Genomic DNA, 27,860 nt, shown 5'->3' with positions numbered 1-27,860 from the left:
CCATGTTTTGACTTTGCTGGTCTCAAAACTCTGAAAATTTCTACCAGTTTTGTTTAATGGTTTATTAAAAAGAATGTACAGTGGTACCTCGGGTTACAGACACTTCAGGTTACAGACTCCACTAACCCAGAAATAGTACCTTGGGTTAAGAACTTTGCTTCAGGATGAGAACAGAAATCGTGCAGCGGCAGTGGGAGGCCCCATTAGCTAAAGTGGTACCTCAGGTTAAGAACGGACCTCCAGAACGAATTAAGTTCTTAACCCGAGGTACTACTGTATTCTATTTCCAACTTTTGTATGTTGCCAGAAAATTTGAATTATTTTTTTTAAAAGGAGGATGGCAAAATGCATTGACAGAAGAAAATACATGGGGATAGGAAACAAAGTAGAAACGAAGGCAACATGGTACAGTGGTACCTCCGTATTTTTCGCCCCATAGGGCGCACCGGCCCATAGGACGCACCTAGTTTTTTTTGGGGGGGGAATAAAGGGGGGAAATTATTTTTCCCCCCAGGCACGGGGCTGGGGCGGGGGATGCCCGAGCTTCCCCCGACCCCAGCCCCCAGAACAGGCTGCTATCCGCAAGCCTAGGGAGCCCGGTGGGAAGTCACACTGGTCTCCCCAGGCTTGCGGATATCTGTCCCCCGAGCTTGTGGGGCTGGCGGGGAGAAGCGCGCTGGCGGTCAGGGGCATAGGAAAGGGGGGCGGGGGGCCTCCGCCCCAGGTGCCATCATGGAAGGGGGTGACAAATTATCAAGGAACAATTACTGCCCTAATAGGGCAGTTCATAAAAAAACCTTTTTTTGAAAATGCCTTCTCCAAAGGTCTTATCTTACTACATTAGGGATGATATAGCTACATATGAAATTTCATGCATATCAGTTAATATCTTGACCCTCCTCCACGAAAATAGCTGTTTACTTGGCCGTTTTCCTATGTCGTGAAGGCTGAAATTTCAACAAAGCACGTGCCTTTGCTAGACTCTTTTCGGGCACCTGCTAAAAGCATTCTTCTTTAGGCAAGCATACCTAGATGCTTAGGAAGTTGAAGTAATTTTAATCTTAATATTTTAGCTTTTTTATGTTTTAAAGTAGGATTGTTAATTTTTCTTGATTTTACTGCTGTGGTATGTTTTTTTTGTTGTTTTGTTTTTTTTTTTGGTAAACCACTATGCAGGTTTTTTAAAATAAATTTTATTAAATAAATATAAATAAAATAACACAAGCCAAAACACAATCCATCCTGTAGATTTAAGTATCTGTCCATAGTCGCCTACTTGTTATCAGAGGCTCTGAATCCACATTCCTTTGTAAGAAAATATGAAATAACGTAAAACCATTTTTGCAGGCAAAGTCCGTTTCAGGGGCCTAATCCGTTCCCAATTCCCACTTTTTCTGCAACCCGCTGTATCCCTCAAACATTTGTTCCTGGGGGTTATGAGACATTTGGGAATGGTGTGGGATAGTGTATGGGGAGGCTGGAGCTGGAGCTGGCAGACATCATTCCCCGTCCTTTTTTGAATAGGGGAGCAACTAGGGACATCTTTTTTCCTTCACTGAAAATAAAGTCACTTATAAAAATAATGGAACAGAGGATTTCAGAATCTGAATAAACTCTGGAAGTCCTTCTGAAGGTGGGCAGCCTGTTTTGCTACTGAGGCTCTGGTGACACCTTGGCCTTGCGTCCACTAAATCAAGGTGCAACTGCCACAGACAACATGCAGCTGTCACCAGTGACTGATGCTGCTCTATTCCCCCTGAGGCAACTACAGAGCTTCACACAAGTTCTAAGGCTTAATGTTATCTAGCAGAGGCAGATGCACAGGTAATATGGAATGTATAATATATACTCATCAATGTTCAAAGGTTCACCTACTCTGCTGTCTCAGTCCTGGGAATTCTTACAAACATTTGTAATTCTTTTTGAAGTTCCTGCCAATATAAATAGTTCAAGTAACATTTGACATATCTGTCCATGAAAGTAAGTATCAATCACTTTAGCCAATGATCTGGCATATTGATTAGCAAATGATCTGGCTTTCAGCAAGGTGTCACAAGATCAATAGGAGAGAGACAGATGAAGACCACCTCTAGGCCTGCTCTAGCTGGGGGGGGAATGCTTCCCCTAGCATTGAGGAACCTTACCAAGTTGGCTGGGACTGGGTTGTGTTATGAAGGGGAAACTGCTATCTCCCCTGTCACCATATCCCACCTTACTCAGTAGTCCCTTGACCCTTGGGAAAGGAAGGAGCCTTGTGGAGCTGCCAGGGAGAGGGTTAGCTTCTGTTCACCCCTTTCCATGGGCAGATCTCTGGATCCAATCCACTGGGACAAAGGCAGCTGGCAGCATGTTGTATGTTCTACTGATCAAATAGGCTTTACAGACTTTTAAAGCACTAAAAATACTGTTATGAATTTTAGGTACTAGAGTCTATTAGTGAATTGTAGAAATTGTTAAACAGCAGTATTTAGAAGAGAAAGTACAGTTCTCCTGGGTGTACAGTTCTCCTATGCAAACTACCATGGCTGGGCTGGTTGAATGTAGGTCATTATGAAACAACAGGCAGTCGTTATCACCTCAAGAGGAATCCCCCAGGGCTGTGTAAAAACAGAGATTACCAAGGTGATGCGAGGTGACAGGAAGGAGATTTGGGTTTTGGCAGGGTTTTCTGGGAAGAAAGAAGAAAGTAGGGAGGAAGGGCAGAACCATATTGGGAGTCTGGGAGAGAAGCACAGGAATGGTGTGCAGGATGCCTTGGACTGTGCTGCTGCAGAGAACAAGCCCTGCTTGAGATATAATTCTGTGGAACTATCTCCTTCTCCATGGAAGACTCTGGGTGTATATATACTGTAAGGTAAAGGTAAAGGGACTTTTGACCATTAGGTCCAGTCGTGGCCAACTCTGGGGTTGCGACGCTCATCTCTCTTTATTGGCTGAGGGAGCCGGAGTACAGCTTCCGGGTCATGTGGCCAGCATGACTAAGCCGCTTCTGGCAAACCAGAGCAGCACATGGAAACGCCGTTTACCTTCCCGCCAGAGCGGTACCTATTTATCTACTTGCACTTTTGATGTGCTTTCAAACTGCTAGGTTGGCAGGAGCAGGAACCGAGCAACGGGAGCTCACCCCGTCGCGGGGATTCGAACCGCTGACCTTCTGATCAGCAAGTCCTAGGCTCTGTGGTTTAACCCACAGCGCCACCCGCATCCCAGATATACTGTAGGTGTAAAATAAAACATATCTTAAAACACTACTACCTCTGCCATGTCTGAGTTCCCAATGGAAACATGACCCCAGTGAGTGCCTGGAACCTTGCTACTACTTGACAGAGATTGGAGTTGCGTGTGACAATATCTACAACAGGCATGTCCAAAGTCCGTTTCAGGGGCCTAATCCGGCCCACCGGTTGGTTTAATACGGCCCCTGTGGCAGTTTATTTCCTGGGGTAAAATCCTAAAAAAAATCCTAAAAAGGGTTAACAGCTTTGGTCAGCCCTCACAGCCCTTCACTTCATCAAATCTGGCCCTCTTTGGGAAAAGTTTGGACACCACTGATCTACAAGACCTGTCACAGAAAAAGTAGGTGTGCCGCACCAAAGCGCCACACCAAAATAACAATGCATCTCTCACACCTCCTTTTCAACACTGAAAGTACTCCGCCTCCAGCCAGTGGTATTGACTTATCTTTGTCAAAAAGGCAGATAAACCAGCACCACTGCATGTGCACAAAAATACATGCACACAGGTCCTTTCCACCAAGGGGCAAAATATTAGGTGCAAAGGCCTTTATTCTGCTCCTATAGAGCAAGTAACAAGCCATTTAGCAGCCTTTGAGCTAGGCCTAGTATATGATAAAGGCTGCTCCAGCACATATTAGAATTTTGATCAGCCCTGAAAATAGCCCTTCATGCAATGTTCTTGACCACATTTTTTTTTCTCCACAGAAAAATGCTTTGCAGCATCAGAAGTTTTATTTTCCTTCAATCATCTTTGTACAAAACAACTTATTTCTCTCTGAAATATATTTAGATATGAATTTTGCATGGTTTGTTTTTTAAAAAAATAATTGCCAGAAATGTGCTAATCTGCTTTAGCACATAGTTTGCTATTTGATGACTCCAGGCAAAGCAGGAAAGCTGTAATCAATACAATGAAGAAAAATGATTTGGAATTATACTCATTTCCCCCCCCTAAAAATCAAAGGTATTTTCTAGGTATTGTCAAGCAGACAAGCACATATTGATTTATATTTATTGCACATGGCAGGAAGATTGTTTGACACATTATGACTGCATTAGCTTTGTGTGCTATTTCGCAAGCATTGTAGTTAGCAGGGGAAATGTTTTGTTCTTTGTTAGTCAATTTGTTTAACAACCACATCCCCAAACACTAAGCTATTTCTTTAATTATGGGAGGGGGGAAATGGCTCTAGTGTAAAGATGATAAACTATCAAAACAAGCTGCTTATTCCTGACAAGCCACAATAAGCTATAAAATCTAGCTTACTTTTACGTGCAAACATGACTAGACAACTACTGTAGATCATATAGGGGGATCTATTGTAAAATGTGGCTTGTGGACTCAAGGGATTCCCTCCCACATTGACTTGTGTGTTGAGGCGTCTCTCCCTTCATCTCTGCCATGAAACCTTAAACACCCCATACAGAATTCTTGTGAGCGGTCTGTGGAGAACACTCCAGTTCAATGGAGCACTATCCATGCCTTTTAGGTGTCACCACTACCACTGTAGAGCTGAAAACGTAATGTAAAACCACAAATTCACAAGGCTTCCTGCATGCTGGTGAGCATGATGTCCATGCATATACCACAACATGCAAATACTCAAAGTATGTACAGGAAAAGGGGTGTAATCCCCCTCCCCACTAGTCCCTGATCTTTCCTGTGTTGCACAGGGAAAGTCTATAGTGGGCATCTAGTCACATTCACCTGAACACAAGTCAAGTCCACATGCCTAAGGACCCTCCTTTATCATCCAGAATAAAGAGTGGGGAACCAGAGTCCCACAGTCCTCTCTACTGAGCTCTTGGGCCTCTCCCTAGGTTCCAACCACATCCCACACCTTTCTCTAGCTCCTTTTCCTTGCTGCAATATGCACTTGAACTGTACTAATGCCTCTTGCTCGCCTTGAGTAGTACCTGTAGAGTCCTGCAGCCTACTGTACAAAGGCAAGAATCATGTCTGGTGCCCCACCCACCATAGGCATGCAGCCTGTAGATGGCAATATGATGAAATGCAGCTCTTAGGCAGTAAAAAATTTTCCCTACCCGTCCCACATGAAAGCATTCCCTGACTGGGAATTAGCCTTAATCCTCAGAAGGAAACACACACACTGGTTACAGAGCTGCATTTCCATCTTTGGCCAGCCTCCCCAGCAGTCTGCTTAAGAGCGATTTGATCTGCAGCATTAGCAGGTGATAATGTGTTGCTTAGTGCTACAAAAAGCTTCGCCTGCTGATTTCTGTGCATCAGACTGCGGTTAGAGGCACAGAAGCAGGCAAGACTAGCAGTTCCCCCACCCCACCCCTAGCTAGTTGCCAACTTTATTGATTAAAGGTAAATTACTCTGCACAAAGCTATCTTGCTTTTGCATTCTTTGAGTAGACCAACTGTATAATTTGCTGAAAAAATTAGAAAAGCAAGCAGTTTTCAAAAGTTGCACTGCCTGTGCTTTTGTCAACATTATGAGCCCACTTATTTTTGACCAAATCATCTTTAGCAGGTGGTGTTATAACCTGAATTTTCCAGGTGTGTTACTCTCTCGTGTGTAGATAAAGCCCCAAGGACACTGCAACAGTCAAAAAAGCATTATTTTATGCTGGGATTACCAGACTGTTTATCAAGTCTATGGCAAGCTATGACTTGATGAAGTGGATGAAAAGCTTCAAAGAATGTGTTCTCCAAAAACCGAATGCTAGGTGATTCACTACTCTAGACTAAAGACGCAAAGCCTCTTGTTAAATTGTTCTTAGAAGTGTGGTATGCAGTGGAAGTGGAGAAAAGAGATGACTGAAAACATTTTCTTATCATCTTTGATTTTTCACTACTTGGGGTTTTGTTCAAGTCAGTCAGCACATATATCCTTTCAATACTCCAAGGCTGATTTCAAAGTGTCCAGGAGGTTTGGCGGCTTGCCAGAACATCTCTAAAATGTCAATGATGTGGCAAATGAAATCTATTAATGTTATTGTTCTTTTTATTACTTTGATTGCTTGTCCACATTTCTGTTACTAAAGATGCATAAAACAATTTTAAGTTTCATAAAGCGCTTTACACTAAATCAATATATATATTAAAACATCAGAACTGGGCTGTCCTTCTACTACCTAGTTTGTGAAGTCAAATGACCATAGCTGGGATGGTAAAATGGGAACAGTCCTTGGGACCCTCCTGCTGCTGCTGGCAATTGATGCTCTGTGTGTAAGCAGCAGAGATGAGAAGCACAGCACAGAAGTACTCAGCGCCTCCCTCTGCTGTAGTAGGTGATGTTATCTGCCAGCCAGCAGCAGGTATAACAAACAGAGGCAGCTATTGGTCCTTCACTCAGTACAGGCAGGTGGTGTTGTCTGTTCCAGCAGGGATAGCAAATTGAAGGCCATCTGTTGAAAGGCGTCTCCCCAATATAAAGTGTCATTTGTCATTAATTTAGACTGGGAGGTGGGATACAATCCTTATTCGGCTTTCAATCAGCTTGCTCGAATTTTTGGGTTTTCAGAATTATCCTGGATGAACTCTCTTCTACAGATGAATAAAATGCATCACATTACATTTTTTATATATATTTGGAGAAGGCAGACTCTCAAACAAACATCTGTGTGCCACGAGTGGACTTGGTCCATTCATGAACACTCCTTTTAATAGCTCCCATTAGCTTTGATTTTATAATTGACTTAAACTACTTTTCTGTAACTGTTCTGCTTGCAAGAACATTTGATTCTGCTGCTGTGTTTGATCAAATTATTCCCAGATCCCACATACCTCAAAACAGATTTGTTCATGCCTGCTGAACAACTTCCTGGGCCCTTGGGTTGGCGTTCTTACATTGATGCCTCTTCTTTTGTGGTCAGTTATATGGGTGGTGTACAGATGTAATAAACAGACACCAAATACAACTTTCTGGAGCAATCTTCAAACTCCACAGAAGTGGCATCTACCATTAGTGGCATGTCCCTCATGGCATGAGAAAAGATATGTCATTTGGGCCCAGCTTAATGAAAGCGGAAGCACATATATGCACATCTCAAAACACTATGCTGCATAGGAATACAATGAAAGTGAACCCCACCAATCAGCCTAGCTTGTTGTCACTTCAGTGGAACCACAGAAAGTTGCCTTATATACCAGAGAAGACCACTGGCCCATCTAGCATTGTCCACACTGCTAAGTGGACCTAAATTGAGGCAGTTCTCTAGGTTTCAGACAGAAGGCTTTCCCAGCTCTAGCTCCAGATGGCAGGGATTGAACAGTGGATGTTCTGCACACACACACACACAAAAAAAAAAACCTGTTCCGCCACTGATCCTTCTGTAAATGTGCTGTTGCCATGTTTTATTTCCATCAGTAATGTACCAGGAATTTTCCAATGAGACACACAGACCGAAAGAAAATGTTTGTGATTTTGAAGATTTACCTCTTTCTCTGGTCCAAAGACTGTCTGATCTGAACACTAGAAAGGAACAGTCATTTTGCTGCACTGCAACACTTGTATTTTTTCTTAAACTAAGCAATAGCAATGTTTGGAGCATAGGAAATAGTTAAGTGCAGGGGGGTTACTAGAGAAGATCTGGGAACGTATCAACACCTACCCTGCTAGAGATTCAAATCCGAAAGGTCACAGAGACAAACAGAGGGAGCTTCCCCAACTTAGTTTTTTCTGGAGCAATAAACCATTCTGTTCACATCTGATGGAATGAGCATTTGGTAGCAAATTTTTAAGTACTTAATAATTGTTGCTTAATAAGTAAAAAAAAAAAACAACTTGCCAGACTCTAGCAAGACCAGTTTCAAATTCCACTGTAGTCTATTTTTGAAGAATTCAGTCATTTTGAACACAGACATGCAAGTAAACTCAGGAATAAGGAGGTGGGAAAGGGCTTGTTTGGGGAAAACATTACTCCTCATGAATCCAACATGGAAAAACTTAAGTTTTGCAAGGGATACTGAACATCTTCTTTATAGTGTTTTAAAGTACAGTGTTTCTAAGATCCAACAATAATTAACTTTTTAAAACCATTGTTAAAATATGAAACAAACTGGCCCAAAGCACAATACCTGAACATGTAGCAGCTTGCTGTTCCAGCTCTGACATCTATGCTGTCTGAATTGCAGCTAAAGAATTTTTAGTACGTAAATGTACTTAACAACACTATACTATGTGGCAGCTGCACTCCATATTTTAAAAGTAGATAAGAAAGTTTAAATGTCATAAGTGAAGGCAAAAGTGAGCATTTGAAACACATTTCTCACACTGAAATGTAAATGTGTGCTTCTCTCCCCTACCGAGATAACTGAGGCTTTTAAACTGCTAACCTCTGTCAGGATCATGCCTCTAGTCAGCACGATATCTTTTTATTTCACCTCAAAATTCTGTTTTTCTAGAACTTGTCAAAGGTACAGAGGGGAGCAGGTTAATTTAGAATGTTTGGATAGGTTATGTCTTTACAATGCTTGTAAGTCAACTCCATGACTGAAAGCTGCAAGACCTGCTCCCTGCCTTGCAAGTCTCTTTCCACCAGGCTTGAGAGGGTGTCACCCTAACTATTTGATTCGCTGACTCCAGCTACAAGCCAAGGCTGCCAAAGAGGCTAAAAATGATCTTTGCTGCAGGTCCTTCAAGAACTACTTTTCTCAGGATGAATACACACTCTTGGGATAGGGTATTGCTTAGGGGTTTTTTTTCTTAGGGGGCAAGATTTAACTTTGGAGATGTTACAAAAATTAATGTCCATAACAGCAAAAGTATCTTTTTTCAATTGTATTATGACATGTGGGATAATTGATTTTGTTTTGTATGTTTTGATATGCTTTTATTTACTACTTACGACTACTTTTGCTATATTTTTGCAATTATGTAATTTTTTGCATGTTGTAAACTGCCTTGAGCATGATTTTAACTATGGAAAAGTGGCATACGAATAAATGATCATGATGAATCTCTTCATCTGAGATTGTGGATTTACTGTGGAAACCTTTCAACTGTACAAGATTATACTGCATAAATGAAAGCAGAAAATAAAACACAGTGGGACAATTTGTGGAACACATGGAATACCTCTTCTTCCCCCCCCCCAAAAAAATTCATATATTAAAAAGTCCATTGCCTAAGCTATTCAAAGTTAATGCATGAGAATTCAGCTATTTGCAGCACAGCAGTGCCATCCATCATGGAATTTGTATTTGGAAAACTGATCAATTTATCTTCATCATCATAATCAATTATTATTTATATAGCACCGTCAGTGTGCCTGACACTTTAATAGGTAGTTATAATAGAAAAGCCCCCGGTTCTGAGAACCTTATACTGTAAAATATTATATATGGGAAACAAAAGAAAAGGTAGTGGAGATAGGCAGGGAAACACTATCAGAATTCAAAACTGCTTGTTTGTTTGTAGGCTCTAAGGAAAATGGAAGTTACTGATTCTTACAGTGATCAGAGGGGTTTCCCCCCAGTTTACTTAGTGTAGCTCCCAAAGAAGAAATACTATTCAGCTATTCACTGCTAATTAACATGAAAATAATAAAAAATAGTGAGTTAGTTAAGGCAATTGTATCCTAGCTTGCTCCATTGCAGTTAACCATAGTTTCCGAGTTCAGACAAAATGGGCACTATAGTTGATGAAAGTCATCCTGCTTCATTTGCCATTTCACATGAAGGAATTCTCTGTATGTGGCTAGAAGGCACATTCACTCTTCATCTTCTTAAGTCAAGGCGTGGTCGAACACCTTCATAGTTACTGTGATCCTCAAGTCCTCACATGGTTGGTGTTAAGTTAGAGGCATCAAAGCTTTCCTGTGCCGAACATGTCATATGGGGTCTGAGAATGCCACAAGGGGCCTTTCAAAGCAACTCCTATTTTCATATCATCATGTGTACAAAGGATAGTGTAACCATTTCAAGGAGCTCATGTGTTCACACAGAAACAGATGCCTTTGTCAGAAATGAAAATTTTACCATCTGTGCAGAACAGCTTATATCCTTAACGAGTATAGCTTTCAACCTTCCATAACTTTATCAAGTAACTTTTTAGAAAGCATTTGCTAGAAACTACTGTTTGTCCTAAATTTGTTGCCAATAAAGATTTCTATTTCATTACATTATTCCACGCACTGTATCAAACCACATTTTATCCTGGAGGCAAGAAACATTATTTCCTCTTACCTACACATACACACTGATTGATTCCAGAATTCAATAAAGCAGCTGTCCTTTCTTAGCCCACAAAATTATGATTAAAGTTTAAATTACAGTGGGATCCCACTTTGGGTTGGTTTTCAGACCTCTTCCAGTTGTTGGAACTGTTGAATTTCTGTTTGGGGTCAAAATATAGGCACCTGACAGCCTCCTTTCAATTACCTTGAAAATGTTGCTACATTCTCTCTTTAGCTTTTGTGTGTAGCCACTCAAAGGTCCGGCAGATGCAATTTCATGCCAAACCAATACTGTGTTCCCATTTTGTTTCCTTGGGAACATCTGCCAGATACATTTTCCTGCCATTCACTCAAAGAAATCTTTGTGTTTGGCAGAACACAGTAGATTTATATAGCCATCTTTGTGCATTATTTCACTGTGAATGCCACTACATTAAAGAGTCTACTAAAGTCCAATGAAAGGCCTTGATAACCCCCCTCTCCCCCAGTATTTATTTTACAGAATTTCTCCAATATCCTACAGAGGAACCAATATTTCTAAGATAAGACTTTCACTTTTTGCGAACAGATAAAAAATTCCTAGTTTTTAACCTAGTATTTCAGAGAGTGTCAAAAGCGAGTGACATATCAGCTCAGTAACCCATTCATTAACCATGTACAGTAGGCAGTGTCCATGGTTTAAATCTCACCTCAACCATAAACTCACTAAATAGCCATAGACAAATCACAGCCTTTCAAGCTTCATCCTCCTCATCTTCATATTTTATGGCGATAATAACACTGGCCCAACCCTGTAAAGTAGACTGGCATCATCATCCCCATATGTAGATGGTGATGCTGCAATCCTATACACACTTATTTGGGAGTATGGCCCAATGGATTCCGTGGGCCTTACTTCCTAGTAGATATGCACAGGATCATGCTGCAAAGCTAGCACAAGCGGCTTACGGCCACTTGTTTTAAGTTCATGTTTGAGATCCAAACTGGCCCCTTTCTGCATCAGAGTTTACCCCCTTCACCACACCACATCAGATCTCTTTATTTAATTAAGGTAAACCACTTCAAATTCAAGTGGCCACTTCTTTTCTTGGAACAAATTTCACATCTCCCTCCTACAGAGACATATTTGGAAATGGATAGAAGCCAAAGAAGCAAGCAGTTGATGTGATCTAAATTGTATGGAATAATATATTAATTTCTCTGTAAAATGACCCACAACTTCTTCATTTTAGGATCTCTAGCCATGCTTGTCCATTCATCAGTGAAATCAGATTCAGAATCTCAGGCCAAGTTCAACACAACAACTATATATTCTAAAGCAACAATTATCTGCATACTTACTAAGGATTGAATTCTAATAAAAGATAATAAAAGGATAATACTATCCTACATTTGCTTATGTCCAGCATTATCCTGATAAAGAATAGCCTTATGTATTATTCAGAAGAACATCTAGTCCCAGACTCATAGCACTTCTAAGATCCCCAGCAGACCTTGTTCCCACCCTGTTATCCAAGTTCCTTTAGCTGCCAAGAGTTTACATGTAGATAGCAAGGATCCACAAGGGCATCCAGCCTCCAAGGAATGCTTCACCCACTGTTACTTCCATGGTGGCCAGTGACAGCTGTGGCACACTCCTTAGAGGCTGGATCTGACAACTCCTTGACATCCCTCCCCCATGCCACCTATTTGCCAAGCAGCCTCTTGGCAAATAGAATGCCCTATTGGTCTCCTCCCACCCTTGTTCCCAATGTAGATCTTACTCAGACATTATTTTCTGGATTATGGGGGGGGGGGGGTACATTTTGTGGTTTGCCTCAAGTGGCTAAATATCTTGGGGCAACCTTGGTAGAAAGTATTGTGTTTCACAGCAGATTCTCCCATGGAACGCCTTCTTGTGTCCACCTTTTCACACCAGCAGTATATCACAAACCATGACTTTGGAGTTTGACTATGCCACTGCCAACTATTTGGGACAGTGTGTCAGACAAAGTATTGGAAAGAAGCCTAGTGGATTGATGACTCCAGAGACCTCATGTGAACTGGAGCACCTTATGTTTTTATTACTTGAACAAAAACAAAAACACTCTGCCTTGTACTGCTATAACAAGACTATGTTCCTCCTTAATAAAAACAAAACCAAGTTCTAGGATCCCAAAGAAAACACCAAGAAAGTTTAGCACTGGCAGACTCACATTGTACCCTGAAAGGAAACTGTTTTAGCTTTTTGCCCTGGTTTTTCCAATAGAAAGGCGGAGAAAGAAATGTGCATTGTAACAACTTGCCTTTATACACAGTGCATAACAAACCAAACCCAGGAAGCAAGCTGCAGAGAGACCTTCTAACACCACCATTTACATACAAAAACCTAGGTCCCAGTCATACTCTGTTTGCAATTCATTTCACATATTTTCACTGAGTAACAGCTCTAGCATTCTAGAACAGAGGGCAAAGCAGACCCAGGAGAAAGGAAGTCTGTTTACCAGCTGTAAAAGAAGCGTAATTCTTTTATTAGGTTCGGGTGGAGACAAAGGAAAAGAACTGAATAGACCCACACACCCCTGGAAAAGTAGATTAGTACTTGATGGTGTTACCAGACATTTGCTATTTCAAGAGGAAACATCTTATTCTAGTACATTACAATCCTAGAGCTTATAATGGATGCTATCCCACAGGTGCGCAAACCAAATAACTACATGTACTGTAGTCTGTTGGTTTTATCTCACAATCTAAAACACAGGAAGTGAAAAACACAGTGAAATCTGTTAAAACATGTCAAGGGTGCCCCCCTCCAGAAAAAATGCAAGGGAAAATTGGGGTAAGGGAGCGAGAAACAATTTAACTCTTCCTTAGCTACCAACTCCTAAACCAGTTGGAATGACATTTCCCACCCAGTCAAAAATGCAAGCAAAGAGTACATTACACACTGAGTGCATGGGAGATGCCAACAACCATTGGGGCAGGGATGTGAGAGAAACAAGGAAGGCCAAAAGCAGAATCTTGGGAATGAAGTCGTTTTTGGTAACCTGCCTGCTGCAGCCCTCCATCCTTTACTTAGGAAGATACAGCATTACATCGTTACAGCCAGGACCAGACTCCTAAATGGCCCTTCCATACCAGAGCACCGGCACATTCTAATAAACAAGACGCAAAAAAGACCCCAAACCCCAGATATTATATGCATATGCAAAAGTAGTTAATCGTTCTAGGCCAGGAGTTGGAGGACAGAAGATGGGGAGGAGGGGCGAAGAGAGAACGAGAAACAGCTCTAATACAGCCCCCCGCCCCAAGGAAAGCAGCGCAACGGATCGTAAAAGAGGGGCACCAATATCTCCATGGAGCAAGCTCTCCCAACTCTTCCCACCCACCGTCGCTTGAACAACCATCTCCTAGCAGGTTTCTTGCAGCAACGGGGACACCCACAGCGCCCACCCAACTCGGCGCCTAGGAGATTCCGCTCCCGGTGCGCCCCGCGTCCCCGGAGCTCAGTCCTGGCCGAGCAAGGCTCACCATCTTATCGGCGTCGTGCGAATGCCTGAAAGTGCTGGCTTCTGCAAAGCTCTGGGTTGGGCACGGCCATCGGTGGAGGCTCCGGGAGGGCATCGGCTACATTTAACTTCTTCGCGGTCGGCGGAGGGAAAAGGGGGGGGGGGGAATCGAGCCAGCACCAAGCAGCCTCCAGGAGCCCCCTGCCGCTCGCTCACCCAAAAGCTTCTTTCAGTCGAGGTGGTGCGGGGGGGGGGGGTAGACAGAGAATAAATAAAGATCAACCCAACAGGGCGTCCCTTAGCCGAGCCAACAGCGTGCGAGCTCCGCAACCGGAGCCCGCGCTCCTCTTCTTCCTGCTGCAGCCGGGCCGGCGGGCTCGCCAAGCAGCTAGCCCGCAAGAGGCGGCGGCGGCAGCCACGAAGGAACTTTCGCCTGGCCAGGAAGAGTCAGCCTGCTGCACAAAGCCCCCGATTCTTCCCGCTGAATGGATCTCTCTTCTCTCTGTCCCCCGCCCCCCATCTCGCCCTCCTCCATCCCGCCCCATGGCAAAAGGCATTTGACCTGGGGGGAATCACCACACACACTTAAAAAAAAAAAAAAAGCATTAGTGCAACCTGCAGACACGATTTAAACCAAGAAAATTGGAGGAAGAGACGAAGTACCTTGTATGTGCTGCTTGATGACATTCTCCAAATGGTCCAGCCTTTCTATAATCCTTAAAGTGTCCCCTTTGTCTTCCTCTAACTTTTTCTCCGAGATCGGCTCCTGCACTTTCACATAGACCGTGGCAATGTAGTTGGTCACCCAGCCCACGTAAAGCAAGCAGATGATGTTAGTCATTCCACTCAGGATCACGCAGGTGGACACCAAAGTTTTGGTTTTCCTGGTGCAAACCATGCTGAGATCCCTCCATATAGCTCCAAGGAAACCCTGTGGTCCGGTTACCAAACGGGGCGGCGAGAGAGAAACACACAAACCCACGGCACGCTATAAAGAAATAGTCGGCGTGTATATTATTAACAGCCTGCCTTCACTTTCTCCGACGACTGGGGAGCGCGGAGCACGCCGCTCAAGTCAGTGAGTTCCCATGCGAAACCGGGGCTGCTCCCCGGACCAGGAACATCCCTTGCCCTAACCCGAAGCAGAGCTGAGGGGAGAGTTGGCGCCTCGAGGTTCCCGCAGGCTTAAAATAATAAAATAAAAAGAGCCTAAAACTTTTTTGCCTTCCCACCCCTCAAGAGCCGCACCAAGAGCAAACCCGTCCTCTTCCAGGCTGAGCAGCTTCGCCCCGGACGCCAGGCGCGTGGAAAGGTGCGGAGTCAGGTGCCCAAATGTTGCGAAAACTTTGTTCTCCTCGTCGGCGCTGCTTCCCACAGCCTCGCAGCCACCGCTCCAAAGCCAGCCCTTGGAAGCCGCGAGCGGGCGAGTCGGTGTGTACGGCCCGCAGAGCGGCAGGCCTCCTCTCCAATGAGCGAGAGGCGCCGGCCCAGAGCGCGCCGGCGGCACCGATCGCCCGACCAATGGGGACGCGGGAGGGGCGGGGCTTCGTCAGAGGCCCACCTGCTGTATTGCATGCCTTCCTCTCAGTCGCTCACTCGCTAGCTCTGTGTGTTGTTAGGCGCGCGCGCTTAGCGCGAGGGCGTTTGCGCGGTGGAAACTCCCGGCCAGGGGAGCCAACCTGCGGCGCAGATTAAGCTAAAAGACTCCTGCAACCCACCCACCGGGCCTGCTGAAGTTTTACCGCCCTCACCGAATGTGAGAGGAAAAGGTTAATTCTATTCGTTTTCCAGCCCAGCCTCTCTCCTCTGCTTCTTAGAGAACCTGCTGCGCCTCGCTGTTTTTATTTGGCTCCTGTTTATTGCCACCACCTGCGGCGCCCACCGTGACTAAGGGGGTCAATAAGGTATTTCGAAGCAAATAAGGCGATTATTGCTCGGGCAGCTCTTAACGCGGCTCCTCATTTTAGAATCTCATTGATCTGCTGCTGGGACGAAGCCAGGGAAATCCCCCTGGCGCCTATAAACCGCCGGGTCCCTTCCTCCTTGGCTGCATGTATTCAGTAATTCCCCAATCTGGCAATGAATTAAAGTCCCGGCCCTGTTCACCGCTTGTTCGAGTGCTTCTGATTGCTAACTATATGGCTCTAATTGCATGATTGTTGCTTGTTATTATGTGCTTCTCGAGAAATAATTTACAGTCTCTTTTTCTGCGTACCCTCCCAAGAACTCCCGAGTGCTGCTGCATCATTGGGTGACACTGTTATTGTTGTTGCTGAATTTATAACCCACCTTTCTACAAAAATACGCAAGGTGCCTTACACGAAACTAACACAGTACACAAAAAGATGAAAGACAAACAAGCAAAAACAAAAGCAGTTAAAAGTCAAAGGGGTTTTACAGGTCAAAGTCAAACACTATAGAGACACTCTGCATATTATTCCTGTTTCCACGCTGCCCACCGTCTAAAGTTGCATAGCTCTAACCAAACTTCTTTAGGTGCTTAGCCCACACAGTATTGCAAAAATGACACCAACTTCAAGTGTCATGGCCAAACTTTATTATTTGACAAGTCTGACCCTCCCTTATGTGCACCAAAGATATCAGGTCTATGCTTCTCTGAACTTATGCAGGCCATCAGCCTGGAAGGGAGAGGATGGGAACAGGAGGGGGGAAATGGAAATGGACAGAGCTGAAACAGAGCAATAGATGGGGTTGGTGAAGCCTTCTGTAAACAATCTCTGTGTTCGTTTATATGCAATCTTTTTATAAAGTGCTCCACAGCCCAAAGCTACCAAAGCAGAGTTCAATAAGATAAAAGTTACAGACTAAAACCACTGCTACAATAGTACAATTAATATTCCATAAAAGACAAAATAGCTGTGTTTTTTGGGAGGAGAGTGTTAGATAAAGATGGGATAACAGAGAGTGAGATAGGGTGACACACTGAGAGAATGTTACAAAAGTGGGTGTACTTTTGCCCTGGCTCCACCCATAAGGGGGGGGGAAGAGAGAGAGCCTGCTGGATCAGGTCAAAGGTCCATCTAGTTCAACTTCCTGTTTGCACAGTGGCCAACCAGTTGTCTATGGGAAACCCATAAGCAGAACTTGAGCAAAACAACACTCTCCCCACCTGTAATCCCTTTCCCCATCAGCTGGCATTCAAAGGCATGCTACCTCTGACAGAGGAGGAAGAACATATCCATTGTGACTAGTAACCACTGATAACCTTATCCCCCATGAATTTCTTTTAAAGACATCTAAGTTAGTGGTCATCACTACTGGCCTTGGTTCCACTCACTGCCAGTACAGGTGGTGACCATTTTGTTTGCATACAATTGGTGCATGACTAGCAACACGTGGGTCCTTTTGGACCAGGAAGAGGGCAGGGTGGGGCAGGCTTATGTGCGCTTTGCCAGTTTGCGTGGGGGCCAGGAACAGAACCTGCACGCAAAATGCTTGCCACTTGTATGCCTTTGAGAAAACAAAACAAAAAAGGTTCTCCATCCTTGGACTACAGCAAACTGGATTCCAGTGAATGATTGGGAGGGGGGCTCTGTTTGAGGAAAAACTCCTATGAATATTTGTTTCACAAACACTTCAGTTACAGCTTTCTGTATAATGTGAATCTCCTGACATGAAATGGTTTAGTATCCTCCCTTCTCTCACATCCTTTTATCTTTTTTGCACGTTGATGGCTCTCTTCTGAGGGATTTTTGTCATGGAGTAGGGGCTCTTGGTTTTTGTTTTAGAAAAAAACCCGCTCAGCTGCACTGCGAGGGGCAGCTTGCCCCTCAGCCATTCCTGTTTTACAGGGTTGCTTGTTCTTTCTGCACAGGACCTTCCAATAAATGGTATAACAGTCCTCTACCAATATTAATGGGCACTGCCTTTCTCTGTCCCCCTCTGTAATTCGAACACTACTCAGCACACTGACTGCTATAAAGCAATTAAATAGGTGCCCAAAGCATCGGAAGGCTCTAACTTGCTCAGCCCTTTGATAAACTGAGGCATAGGTGAGGGAACAGCAATGCCCTCTGACCTCGTAACTATGAACTATTTGTTCTCTTCAGCACTTCCTCCCATTTTTCGATGCTGTTACATTTAACTCCAGGGATTAGGTTGTATGTATGCTTGTACAAGGCTATGGAGGCGGTGGAAGGAAACTCAGCAGAACAGGGCTACGTATAGAAAAACATTCCTTATACCACAAGTATGGTGCTGGTAAATTCCCCTATAATTCTGCCAAATTAGTGGCCGCCGCTCCCCCCTAGAAGCACAGACCGCATACTGTTCAGGCCGAACTATAAATGCTACTTCCGAGGTGTCATGAGGTGAACTGCCTGTGAGGTAAAAGCCTGTAAGAGGAGGTAGCAAGTTACAGGGTATGAATGCTATTTGTAGTCATGTGGGTGGATTTGCTTGACTTGAAAATTTGTATGCAGCTTCAAATACTGATTGCAGGAGAGAACTGCATGCTGGCCTAGGAATGTTCTATATATATAAACAAACAAACAAATTCTCATGTGGACAGGATTATGTAATTTAGTTAACTATGTTTCAACTACCATATTACATCTATAGAGGATTTATTTATGGTAGTCATGCTAATATCTGGAGACATCATGGTGGTGTCAGTGTCGTGGCTGGGCCTGAACCTGGAACAGATCCAAGTTATCAGCTTCTTTCAAGCTTGTCTGAAGTTGGACCACCATCACCCTCTCAAGCACCTTACTCAAAAGGGGATATTCATCACTGGGTGATTGCTGTTTTAACACCCTGGTTACAGAGTAGTTCTCTTAAGGGGACAACACACATCTTCATATAGCTTGTCCACATCCTCATGTCACTACATTCAAAACTAATAGACAACTTGGATTTAGTGTCTTGGACTATGATCTCTTACATGCGGTTATAGGCATTTTTCTTAACACACTCATGAGAACTCTGATATGTGCCTTTATAGCTCCTTGAAAATTCTGTTGGTGAATGTCAGCAGCTCTGATGACCTGACTTCATTCAGCTAATATACTGTCTCCTAGATCAGAAGCAACATGCCTCTGAATGCCGGTCTCTGGAGAACAGCAACAGAAGCAAGTTATTATGCTCATGTCCTTCCTGCTTACATCCCGTAGGCATTTGATTTGCCAGTGTGAGACACAGGATGCTGGACCAGATAAGGCTTTGGTCTAAACCAGTGAAGCTCTTTTTAGGTCCTTATAGTTTGCTAGGCACAGAAGTGGAACAGTCATATCAGCCATTGTCCCCGTTTCCCACCCCCACCCCCATTGCTCTTAAATAATAGATCTTTTCCAGATTGGTGACCTGCAGTGCAGAAGGTACACATACTCCAACTACATTTAATATTTTCAGTCATTTAGTTATGTAAATGTTTAGGTTCAAAAAGCTTTACTATTTTTTAATCAATCCTTACATCACTTCCTGTGTTTAAGCAAGGTTAAGCAAAGCCAATGACTTCCATTAGATTGCCAAATAAAGCAAAGATTTGAACTCAGCTCTTCCCATACAAAATCCAACAATCTACCTACTACACCAGCCTTGCCCAGCCTCCTTGACCATTGTTCGTCCTGGCTGGGACTGATGGGAGTTGATGTCCAAAACATTTTACAAGCACTAAATTGGGGAAGATTGTGCCACACAATTCTGTTTACCTTATATATATATATTAAATATAATGAGCAGAGGCACTTGTTAGAAAAGTCAAAGAGAAGCAATAACCTACTCTGCGTTTCAAACCACAGATGATTACACCTGCGAACCACCTATTTCGCTGAATACCATGAGGCATAAAAAACAATCATGATTAATTTACTTAAAATATATTATTTGATTGCAATTAAATATTAAGTAGCAAGCAGCATGTGACTAAGCACATATGAACAGCAAGCAGCATTCATTTCCCCAGTCTGAACAATCAATCTTATAGTTATCACTCTTTAAAAAACAGAATGCAAGAAAAGCCCTGCTGGATCAGACCAAAGGCCCATCTATATATACCCAGGTGGGGTATATATTATTATTATTATTATTATTATCTCCAGCAACCTGTTCTCACAGTGGCCAACCAGATGCCTATAAGAAGCCCACAAGTGTTCCATTTACAATGTGATTATATATATATATGTGTGTGTGTATATATATATATACCGGTATACACACACACACACACACACACACACTCAGAAGAAAGACCCACTGAGTTTGTGGATCTTATTCCCAGATAAATGAGCAAAGCATCACTACCCAGATTTCCTAGGTTGAACCTGGGTGGATTTGTTCTCAAAGATTACACTATTCGAATGGATTTTCTGCTATTTTCTCCCTTGCCATCCGATCCTTCATTTGAAAATATAGATTTTGAGCGTTCTTCAGTAAGTAACATTTTTTCTATTCAGGACTGTTAGAACCAGGCAGAAAATGAGTGAGAGCTCACTTGCTCATTCATCCCAATTTAAAAGGAGGGGAATCTTGTTCTGAGAGTCTCACTGAATCAGTAAGTACTTTGATACTGTTATTTCAGGTGAGGCCATTGAGGCCCCATCTGCACTATAAATTTGAAGCAGTATCATACCACTCCAAATAGTCATGGCTTCCCCCAAGGAAACCTGCAAACTATAGTTTCTTTGGAGTGATGAGGTTTAGGGGACCCCAATTCCCCTCACTAAAGACCCTGATGTTGGGAAAGATTGAGGGCACAAGGAGAAGGGGACAACAGAGGACAAGATGATTGGACAGTGTTCTTGAAGCTACCAGCATGATTTTGACCAAACTGTGGGAGGCAGTGGAAGACAGGAGTGCCTGGCGTGCTCTGGTCCATGGGGTCATGAAGAGCCGGACATGACTAAACGATTAAACAACAACAACAACAACTCCCCTCACAGAGCTATAAGCCTCAGAGTGGTGTAACAGTCAGTCCCTCTTTCCAGGGAACTCTGGGAATTGTAGCTCTGTGAAGATAATAGGGAGTCTCCTGCCAATGTTTATCATCCTTAATAAACTACCGTTCCCAGGATTTGCCTAGGAGAGGGGAGTCATGATAATTTAAAGTGGCATGATACTGCTTTCAATGTATAGTGCATATGGGGCCTGAGAGGGATGTGGCATCAGCCTCATGGCACACCAGTGTATGATAGTGGCTTGTGCCTGTGTGTGATGGTTGTTCAGTCAGCTGAACAAGACACAGAAAGGTCTCTGGGGTTTGGAAGGTGAAGGCCAGAAGTTCACTCTTCAGTTCCATGAGCTAATTAGCTCAGCATGTGCTTCTAACTGTACATTGCCATTCAGTGTTGTAATACAACAGCTGGAGTGAGCTAATAATAAGACTAATTAGAATATAAGTGTAGAGTCCACCGGTCCCAAGAGCACTGAGTAAAAAAGGGGGGGGGGATGCAGGAAAGAGGCAGCAAAGTCAGGGTGCTGACATATTTAGTGGCTGAGCTTGCTTTCCTCTGTTTATTCTATTTATTCTGTTTCCTCTGTTTATAATTTCCACTTGCTAAATCTCTGCCTTCATTATAAACTGATCACCAGGCTCCTTTGCTTAGTTTGCTTAATTTATAATGCACAAAGAATTGGTGATCAGAAATCTCCGTTGTGATGTGTCGTGTAGACAAGAGCTGGCCCTAAGATAATTTTGCTTCGTACAAAGACCAGGAAAGCCTGATCGTGAGTGGTGAACGGTGCTGACACAGACAAATGGGAGGGTGGCTATAAGCAAGACAAGGACATTTAGGTATTTTAACTTGTTCTCAATGATCCCATGATTCAGAACAAGCCTTTGCCCAGAACATTTATTTAGTAGTGCCAAGTGCTGGCATATCTAGCATTTTATAATCTGGAAGCAGAATAAAGACAAATAATATGCCATTTCACTTCTGCGATTTTGGCTGTTATTTAGCATAAAATGGCGGTGATGGTGGCTGCAATAAAATGTTGCAGTGTGGAGTACTCCTTTTCAGTGCCCCAGCCTTCCAACATGGCATACTCCATACCATTCTCCCTCATTTATTTTTAGTCCTGTCCCCCCAAACAACAGACACTCAGCATTCTGTGAAAACTGAGTGTACTCAGCCCTCTTGGGCCTGTTTTCAGTTATGTTGGTTTCCCCCTCTAAATATTTTTTTAACTTCTGCAGACCTTGCAGGTTCCCATAAGGCTAACTGATAGCCTTGTTTTTACTACATGGTTCTTAAAACACAGTGCCTGAATCCACTGTTAGTGTATATGACATTTGTGTGACACTTTTTCACAAAAATGTTATGACGTGGTATACAAACATTGTTAATAAACACACAGACACAGACACAGACACAGACACAGACACAGACACAGACACAGATACACACACACACACACACACACACACACACACCATTCCTTCTCACACACTCAATTATGTGCCCATGCTATTTTCAAACTGTAGATCTTGGAATGAGTATTTTCTCTACTGTTAATGAAATGTCCTTAATTACATTTATTCTCCTGTTGGGACAGCAGCTGAACATGACTAATATTGTTGTCCAGCTACTGTTTTGCCCCTTAGCAAAGCTTGTGCTAGAAATATGAAATCGTTTTGCTAATCTCAAATAGCTTCTTCACTGGGAAAGACTCTTCAGTTTATTATTATTTCCATTTGTAGACCACTCTACTATCCAACAGATCTCAAAGCAGTTTGCATACACAATAACTACAATAAAACCATATCCAATGATTCACATAACAAAATACATAAAAATATCCATAAACATAATATAAAATAAATAAAATCAGAAAGCACTACAAGGCAATGTAATGTACAATTTCAAGCAACACAACATAGAGGTACATAAAATCATTCATCCAATCTCACTATGCACCCATTTCACACAAGTACCACAACCATTCACTACATCAAACATTACATCTATCACCTACCCGTACATAAACCACTCACACTCAGCAATATTACAACCCACATACAAGGGGTCACTGTCAACCATACAGAAATAAGACAGACTATTAATATCTGAAGGGGTAATGGAGTTATGCACGTCACCTGGACCACTTAATACTCCTCTCCCATCTCTGATCTGAGAGAGGCCCAGATCTCTAGCAAAGTAGGATTTCTCCCAACTACAGAAACAACATGCATGGTATTGCACAACCTCAAGGAGAGCCAGTGTGGTGTAGTGGTTAAGAGTGGTAGACTCGTAATCTGGTGAACCGGATTCGCTTCCCCGCTCCTCCACATGTAGCTGCTGGGTGACCTTGGGCTAGTCACACTTTGAAGTCTCTCAGCCCCACTCACCTCACAGAGTGTTTGTTGTGGGGGAGGAAGGGAAAGGAGAATGTTAGCCGCTTTGAGACTCCTTTGGGTAGTGATAAAGCGGGGTATCAAATCCAAACTCTTCCAAACTCTTCTTCAACACCTGCCTGATAAATGAGTGATTGGCACTGGCAGGAGACACAAACCTCAAACTCATACTCATGGTGGCTGTAGAAGTCACCATAAATTCAAATTGTTGCAACCAACCAGATTCTGGGCTCCGCTTTTAAACCAGCAACTTGGTAGAACTACAACAATCAGATAGGATATGCCATCTGTTACATGCCCCTTCTCTGCTGAAACTTCATTCACACCTTAATTACTGATATGCAGACTATTGAAAATGAGATATATTGAGCATGGTACCAAAACATCAAGCACATGAGTCTGATGGAATATATATTCCCTTCCATCTTCCTTGTCTGAGGGCATTAGACCTTGAAGCAATCTGCCTTACAACTGTTCCAACCATACCCTAGTTCCATGCATTCTGGTTCCATATCTTTTCTAGGGCTAAGCCAAAGCAGAAATCAAATCAGATTTGCTTTAATGTCACTTTAATAAGCAGGGTTTTGTGGAGGCAGAGAGGGTCTGAGGCTGCCCAGAATCTGTTGGATCCCAAGCTATTCCTGCGGCTATTATGTCAGGACAGCATAGTGATCTTCCTGCCCCCCTGCACTTTCCACCCTGATCTCTGCATTCAGTGTGACTGCAGATACAGTGGTGACCCTGCTCCTCCAAAAGCTTCCAAAAGCCAGTGGCCAGGGTCTGGATTCCCTCTTTAGTCTGGATCCAGCCATATGTGAGTGTGTGTATGTGTGCTGAAGCACAAAAACAATATCCCAGGGGGTATAGCTCAGTGGAAGAGCATTTGACTGCAAAAACAATATCCCAATGGTAATCAAAATATGGAATAGTATTCCTGTTAAACAAGTAGGGTGAACATTATCCACATTAAAAACTGAACTATATCTTTTAGGAATAACTTGGACGATTGATTAATGCAAGGGATTCCTTGCACAATCCACCATATTTTCTTCTACAAACATTCTCCTTTATATCCGTGCTGCCAGTGCAAATTCAGTAACTCTACATATTAAATATTTGGTCACACAGAGATATTTTACTTTAAGCTGATCATTGGCATTTTGAATATGTTTTCGATCCAGATGTAAATTTTCTGCTTTGTTCAGTGTACATTGGACATCAAAGTAAATAATAGCATAGATCTTCAACAGCATGAGTCACACATACAGAATCTCATTATAATGCCATTCAAGGGGGCTGCATTTGCACTGTTTGGCATCTCAGTGCCGCCAAAACTTGTGGTGGGAAATAGGGATCAGACCTTGATAATAATTCTCTAATGCATGTGTCACTTTTCGATTAAAATCTTGAGGTCTGAATCACCCCAGGTGTTGCTATGGATAAGATTCTTGACAGGGTTTTTTTTTGTCCCTACAGATTTTACTGAAATTCCAGAGCTTTACATTTTTTGCACAAAAATAACTGACTACTCTTATTATCAGTTTTTCCTTGTTCCAAATAATGTTTCTTAGTCAACCTCCTCTTCTCCACCAATTGAATGTTGATATTATATGTTTTGATTAGCACAAAAGCCCCATTTGAACTCTATTTTTTGTCCATAAATATGCTGTGGAGGTTCTTGTGATTAGATATGTTAAAGTGTTTTGTTTCAGCCAAATCATATATTTCTTCTCACAACAAGGAACCATTTTGCCTAAGAAGACTCTTACTTCTGGGGGATCCCAAATTCCTCCCTTTAGGTTTTGAAAAGCTCTTTGAAAACCTGTTAAATGAGGATCCAATGCAAGTTTTTCAGAAAACCAGACATCCAAATAATTAATTTTTTTTAAAATGATATTGTCAGGGAACTGCCATCGGAAGGAAGGGAAGTGAAAGGGCTCACACAGGTTGGGAGAGACTCAGCAGCTGAAGAGGGAACCAGTAGGGGGAGAGGAGCTGAGCTGAGGGAAAGTGAGCTGGAGGGATGGCTCAGAGACACTTCCAGCGAAAACAGTGGGGAGGTTTCAGGACCTCCTGTAGGGACACCCACTCCTCGCCGGAAACTGTCACGCAGAGAGTCCAGAAGACGTGTTTCCGTTAAGGAGCTTTTATGTTGGAAGCGATTCCGAAAGCAACCACTGTCGGAATCTGCCAGCGACTGACGGGGCCATGTTTAAGGGGCTCCGTTACAGACAGAGGTTTGCAAACTTGACCAAACTCTGAGGGACTAGGATTTTACACACAAGCAGCTCATCGTCCCATCACAGCATTCCGACAGTCACCGTGAGCAGCTTGTGCAGGAGAAGGCATCATGAGCAACCCAGCCGGAACCGGAGAAGCAGGAGCTGGAGCGGGTCCAAGCCTGGAAGAAAGGTACCGGGTGTTGGAGGTCCAGCTAGCGCTGCAGACGGCGAGGCTTGAGGAGAGGAGGGCTCAGGATGCAGACAAAAAGGGGAAAGACACCCAGCTCGTCAGAAAGGTACCAGGATTGGTGCAGAAGTTTGGGGGGGAGCCCAAAGACTATCATGGCTTTCGGACAGAGATGCAATATGCCCTCAATCTGCAGTTTGATGAATTCCCTGACGAGGAATCACGAGTGGCTTTCGTGATTGGGCATCTTGAAAAGGGGGCGAGAGACTGGGTTAGACCCCTGATGGCAGCGAATAGTGACGTCCTAAAGGACACGATGAAGTTCTTTCGCGCCATGGATCTGATGTTTTCCAGCGATATTGAACAGGGAGTGGTCCGCAGACAGTTAATGGCTTGCAAACAGGGGAGCCGATCTGTCCGTGAGTACTGGACTGAGTTCACCATGTTGATCCATAAATTGGGGTGGGATCTATCGGCGGAACCCATTCAAATGCTCTTTGAAGAAGGGCTTTCTTCGGCTGTGAAAGACGAACTTTCCCGGGCGCCCAGGGCGGAGTCTATGGACCAGCTGACCAAATCAGCGCTGACCATAGGAGCGCGCCAGGAGGCGAGAGCATTGGAGAGGCGGGAAGGGAAAGGGGAACGTTGGAAGGAGTTCCGCATTCCAGACATTCCAGAGCCAACTTTCCCGCCGGCAGAGCCGATGGAAATCGGAACAGCGCGCGCGCGCGCAGTTTCAAAGCCCAGTGAGGGGGGAAAGAAGGAGGGAAAAGGCGCCCGGAAATGCTATCTCTGCCAACAGCCAGGTCACTTTGCCAGAGTCTGCCCCCAGAGGAAGGAATGGCAAGGGATGGTAGGAGCTGTGGAGGGAAGAGAGGAAGAAATACCGAAGCAAGTAAAAGCCAACGCCTGGCTGCCACCGTCGGGGCACAGCAGCCAGGCCAAAGAGCAGTGAAAGTGCCCACGCCAGAACCTCCTAAACCCGCCCTAGTGATAGAAGTGGCGCTAGAGCTGCCAAACGGACACCCTCTAAAGATAAAGGCGCTGTTGGACTCAGGCAGCTCCTGCAATTTCATGAGCAAAGAGTTTGCAGCTGAACACCAGATACAGACGATCCCTTTAAGCAACCCCCTGCAGGTGACCACGATCGATGGCAGGGAGCTGTTGGGAGGAGAAGTCAGCTTGCAGACCGTCCCAATGATAATGAAGGTGGCAAGGCACACCGAACTGATAGCGTTTAATGTGGCCACCTTGGGAGGAGCTCCCATTATATTGGGGATGAGCTGGCTAGCGTTACATGATCCGCTGGTGGGCTGGCATCAGAGAGTGGTTTCTTTTGGTTCAGCACATTGCTTAGAACACTGCAAAGAGGGAAAGGGTTTGGCAGGGGCCCAAGCCACCCTAGCAGGGACTGAAGTAACGGAGAACGTGAAGGTACCACGACAATACGCAGATCTCCGCGACGTCTTCAGCGAAAGGGAAGCTGACCAACTACCCCCGCATAGACCCTTTGACTGTCAAATCAATTTACTCCCTGGGGCACAGCTCCCTGTAGGCAAGCTGTACGCCATGTCAGACAGAGAGATGCAGGAGCTAAGAGAGTTCATTGACAAGAACCTGAAGAGAGGGTTCATCAGAGAGTCCAGGGCGGTGGGGGGCAGCCCAGTGTTTTTTGTGGATAAAAAAAACACGAACAAGCCGAGGCTTGTGTGTGACTTCAGGGCCTTAAATGCAGTGTCAGAACCAGTGGCTTTCCCTATGCCCAGGATTGACGACATTTTGACAAGGGTCAGGAAGGGAAAGATTTTTACTAAACTGGACCTAAGGGGGGCGTACAACCTGATACGAATAAGGAAGGGAGATGAATGGAAAACCACCATGTTCACCCCTTTGGGGGCATTTGAATATTTAGTTATGCCCTTCGGCCTACAAGGAGGCTCCGCGTGCTTTCAATCGTTTATGAACCACGTCCTGGGGCCTTTGCTTTACAAGAATTGTGTGGCCTTCTTAGACGACGTGTTGGTGTATTCTGAGAATGAGGAGCAGCATGTGAGAGACGTCAGAGAAGTGTTGAGCAGGCTGCAAGCCAACCAGCTGTGGGTGAAACTGGAGAAGTGTCAGTTTCATACCAAGGAGGTGGAATTCCTGGGGTATCGCCTGTCAGACAAGGGATTGGCCATGGATCCCGGCAAGGTCCAGGCGGTGCTGGAATGGAAAACACCCAAAACAAGGAAGGATTTGCAGAGGTTCCTAGGATTTGGGAACTTC

The 27,860-nt window shown here is 44.0% G+C and overlaps 1 protein-coding gene and 1 long non-coding RNA gene across 4 annotated transcripts in view; one reads left to right on the top strand and one right to left on the bottom strand.

Annotated features, from left to right (window-relative positions):
* Positions 1-27,860, bottom strand: part of GALNT18 (polypeptide N-acetylgalactosaminyltransferase 18) — a 369,938-nt gene that overhangs the window by 273,600 nt on the left and 68,478 nt on the right. The window contains exon 1 of one of the 2 annotated variants that reach the window (XM_081013762.1): positions 14,537-15,259. The exons of the other annotated variant lie outside the window; for it this stretch is intronic. Coding sequence (XP_080869888.1) covers positions 14,537-14,771 — 235 coding nt within the window. The 5' untranslated portion in view covers positions 14,772-15,259. Of the gene's footprint in view, positions 1-14,536; positions 15,260-27,860 lie in introns of those variants that run through there. 2 annotated transcript variants of the gene reach the window in all.
* The window catches only part of LOC308481461, a 98,704-nt gene continuing 86,299 nt past the window's right edge, over positions 15,456-27,860 (top strand). For both annotated transcript variants that reach the window (XR_013988682.1, XR_013988683.1), the window contains exon 1: positions 15,456-15,777. This is a non-coding gene — a long non-coding RNA (uncharacterized lncRNA). The remainder of the gene's footprint in view (positions 15,778-27,860) is intronic.

Source organism: Podarcis pityusensis, assembly GCF_964106645.2.
Source record: "Podarcis pityusensis genome assembly, chromosome: 1".
NCBI classification, from domain to species: Eukaryota; Metazoa; Chordata; class Lepidosauria; order Squamata; family Lacertidae; genus Podarcis; species Podarcis pityusensis.
The sequence above is the reverse complement of the archived record's forward strand: the minus strand, read 5'-3'. Positions and strand labels throughout refer to the sequence as shown.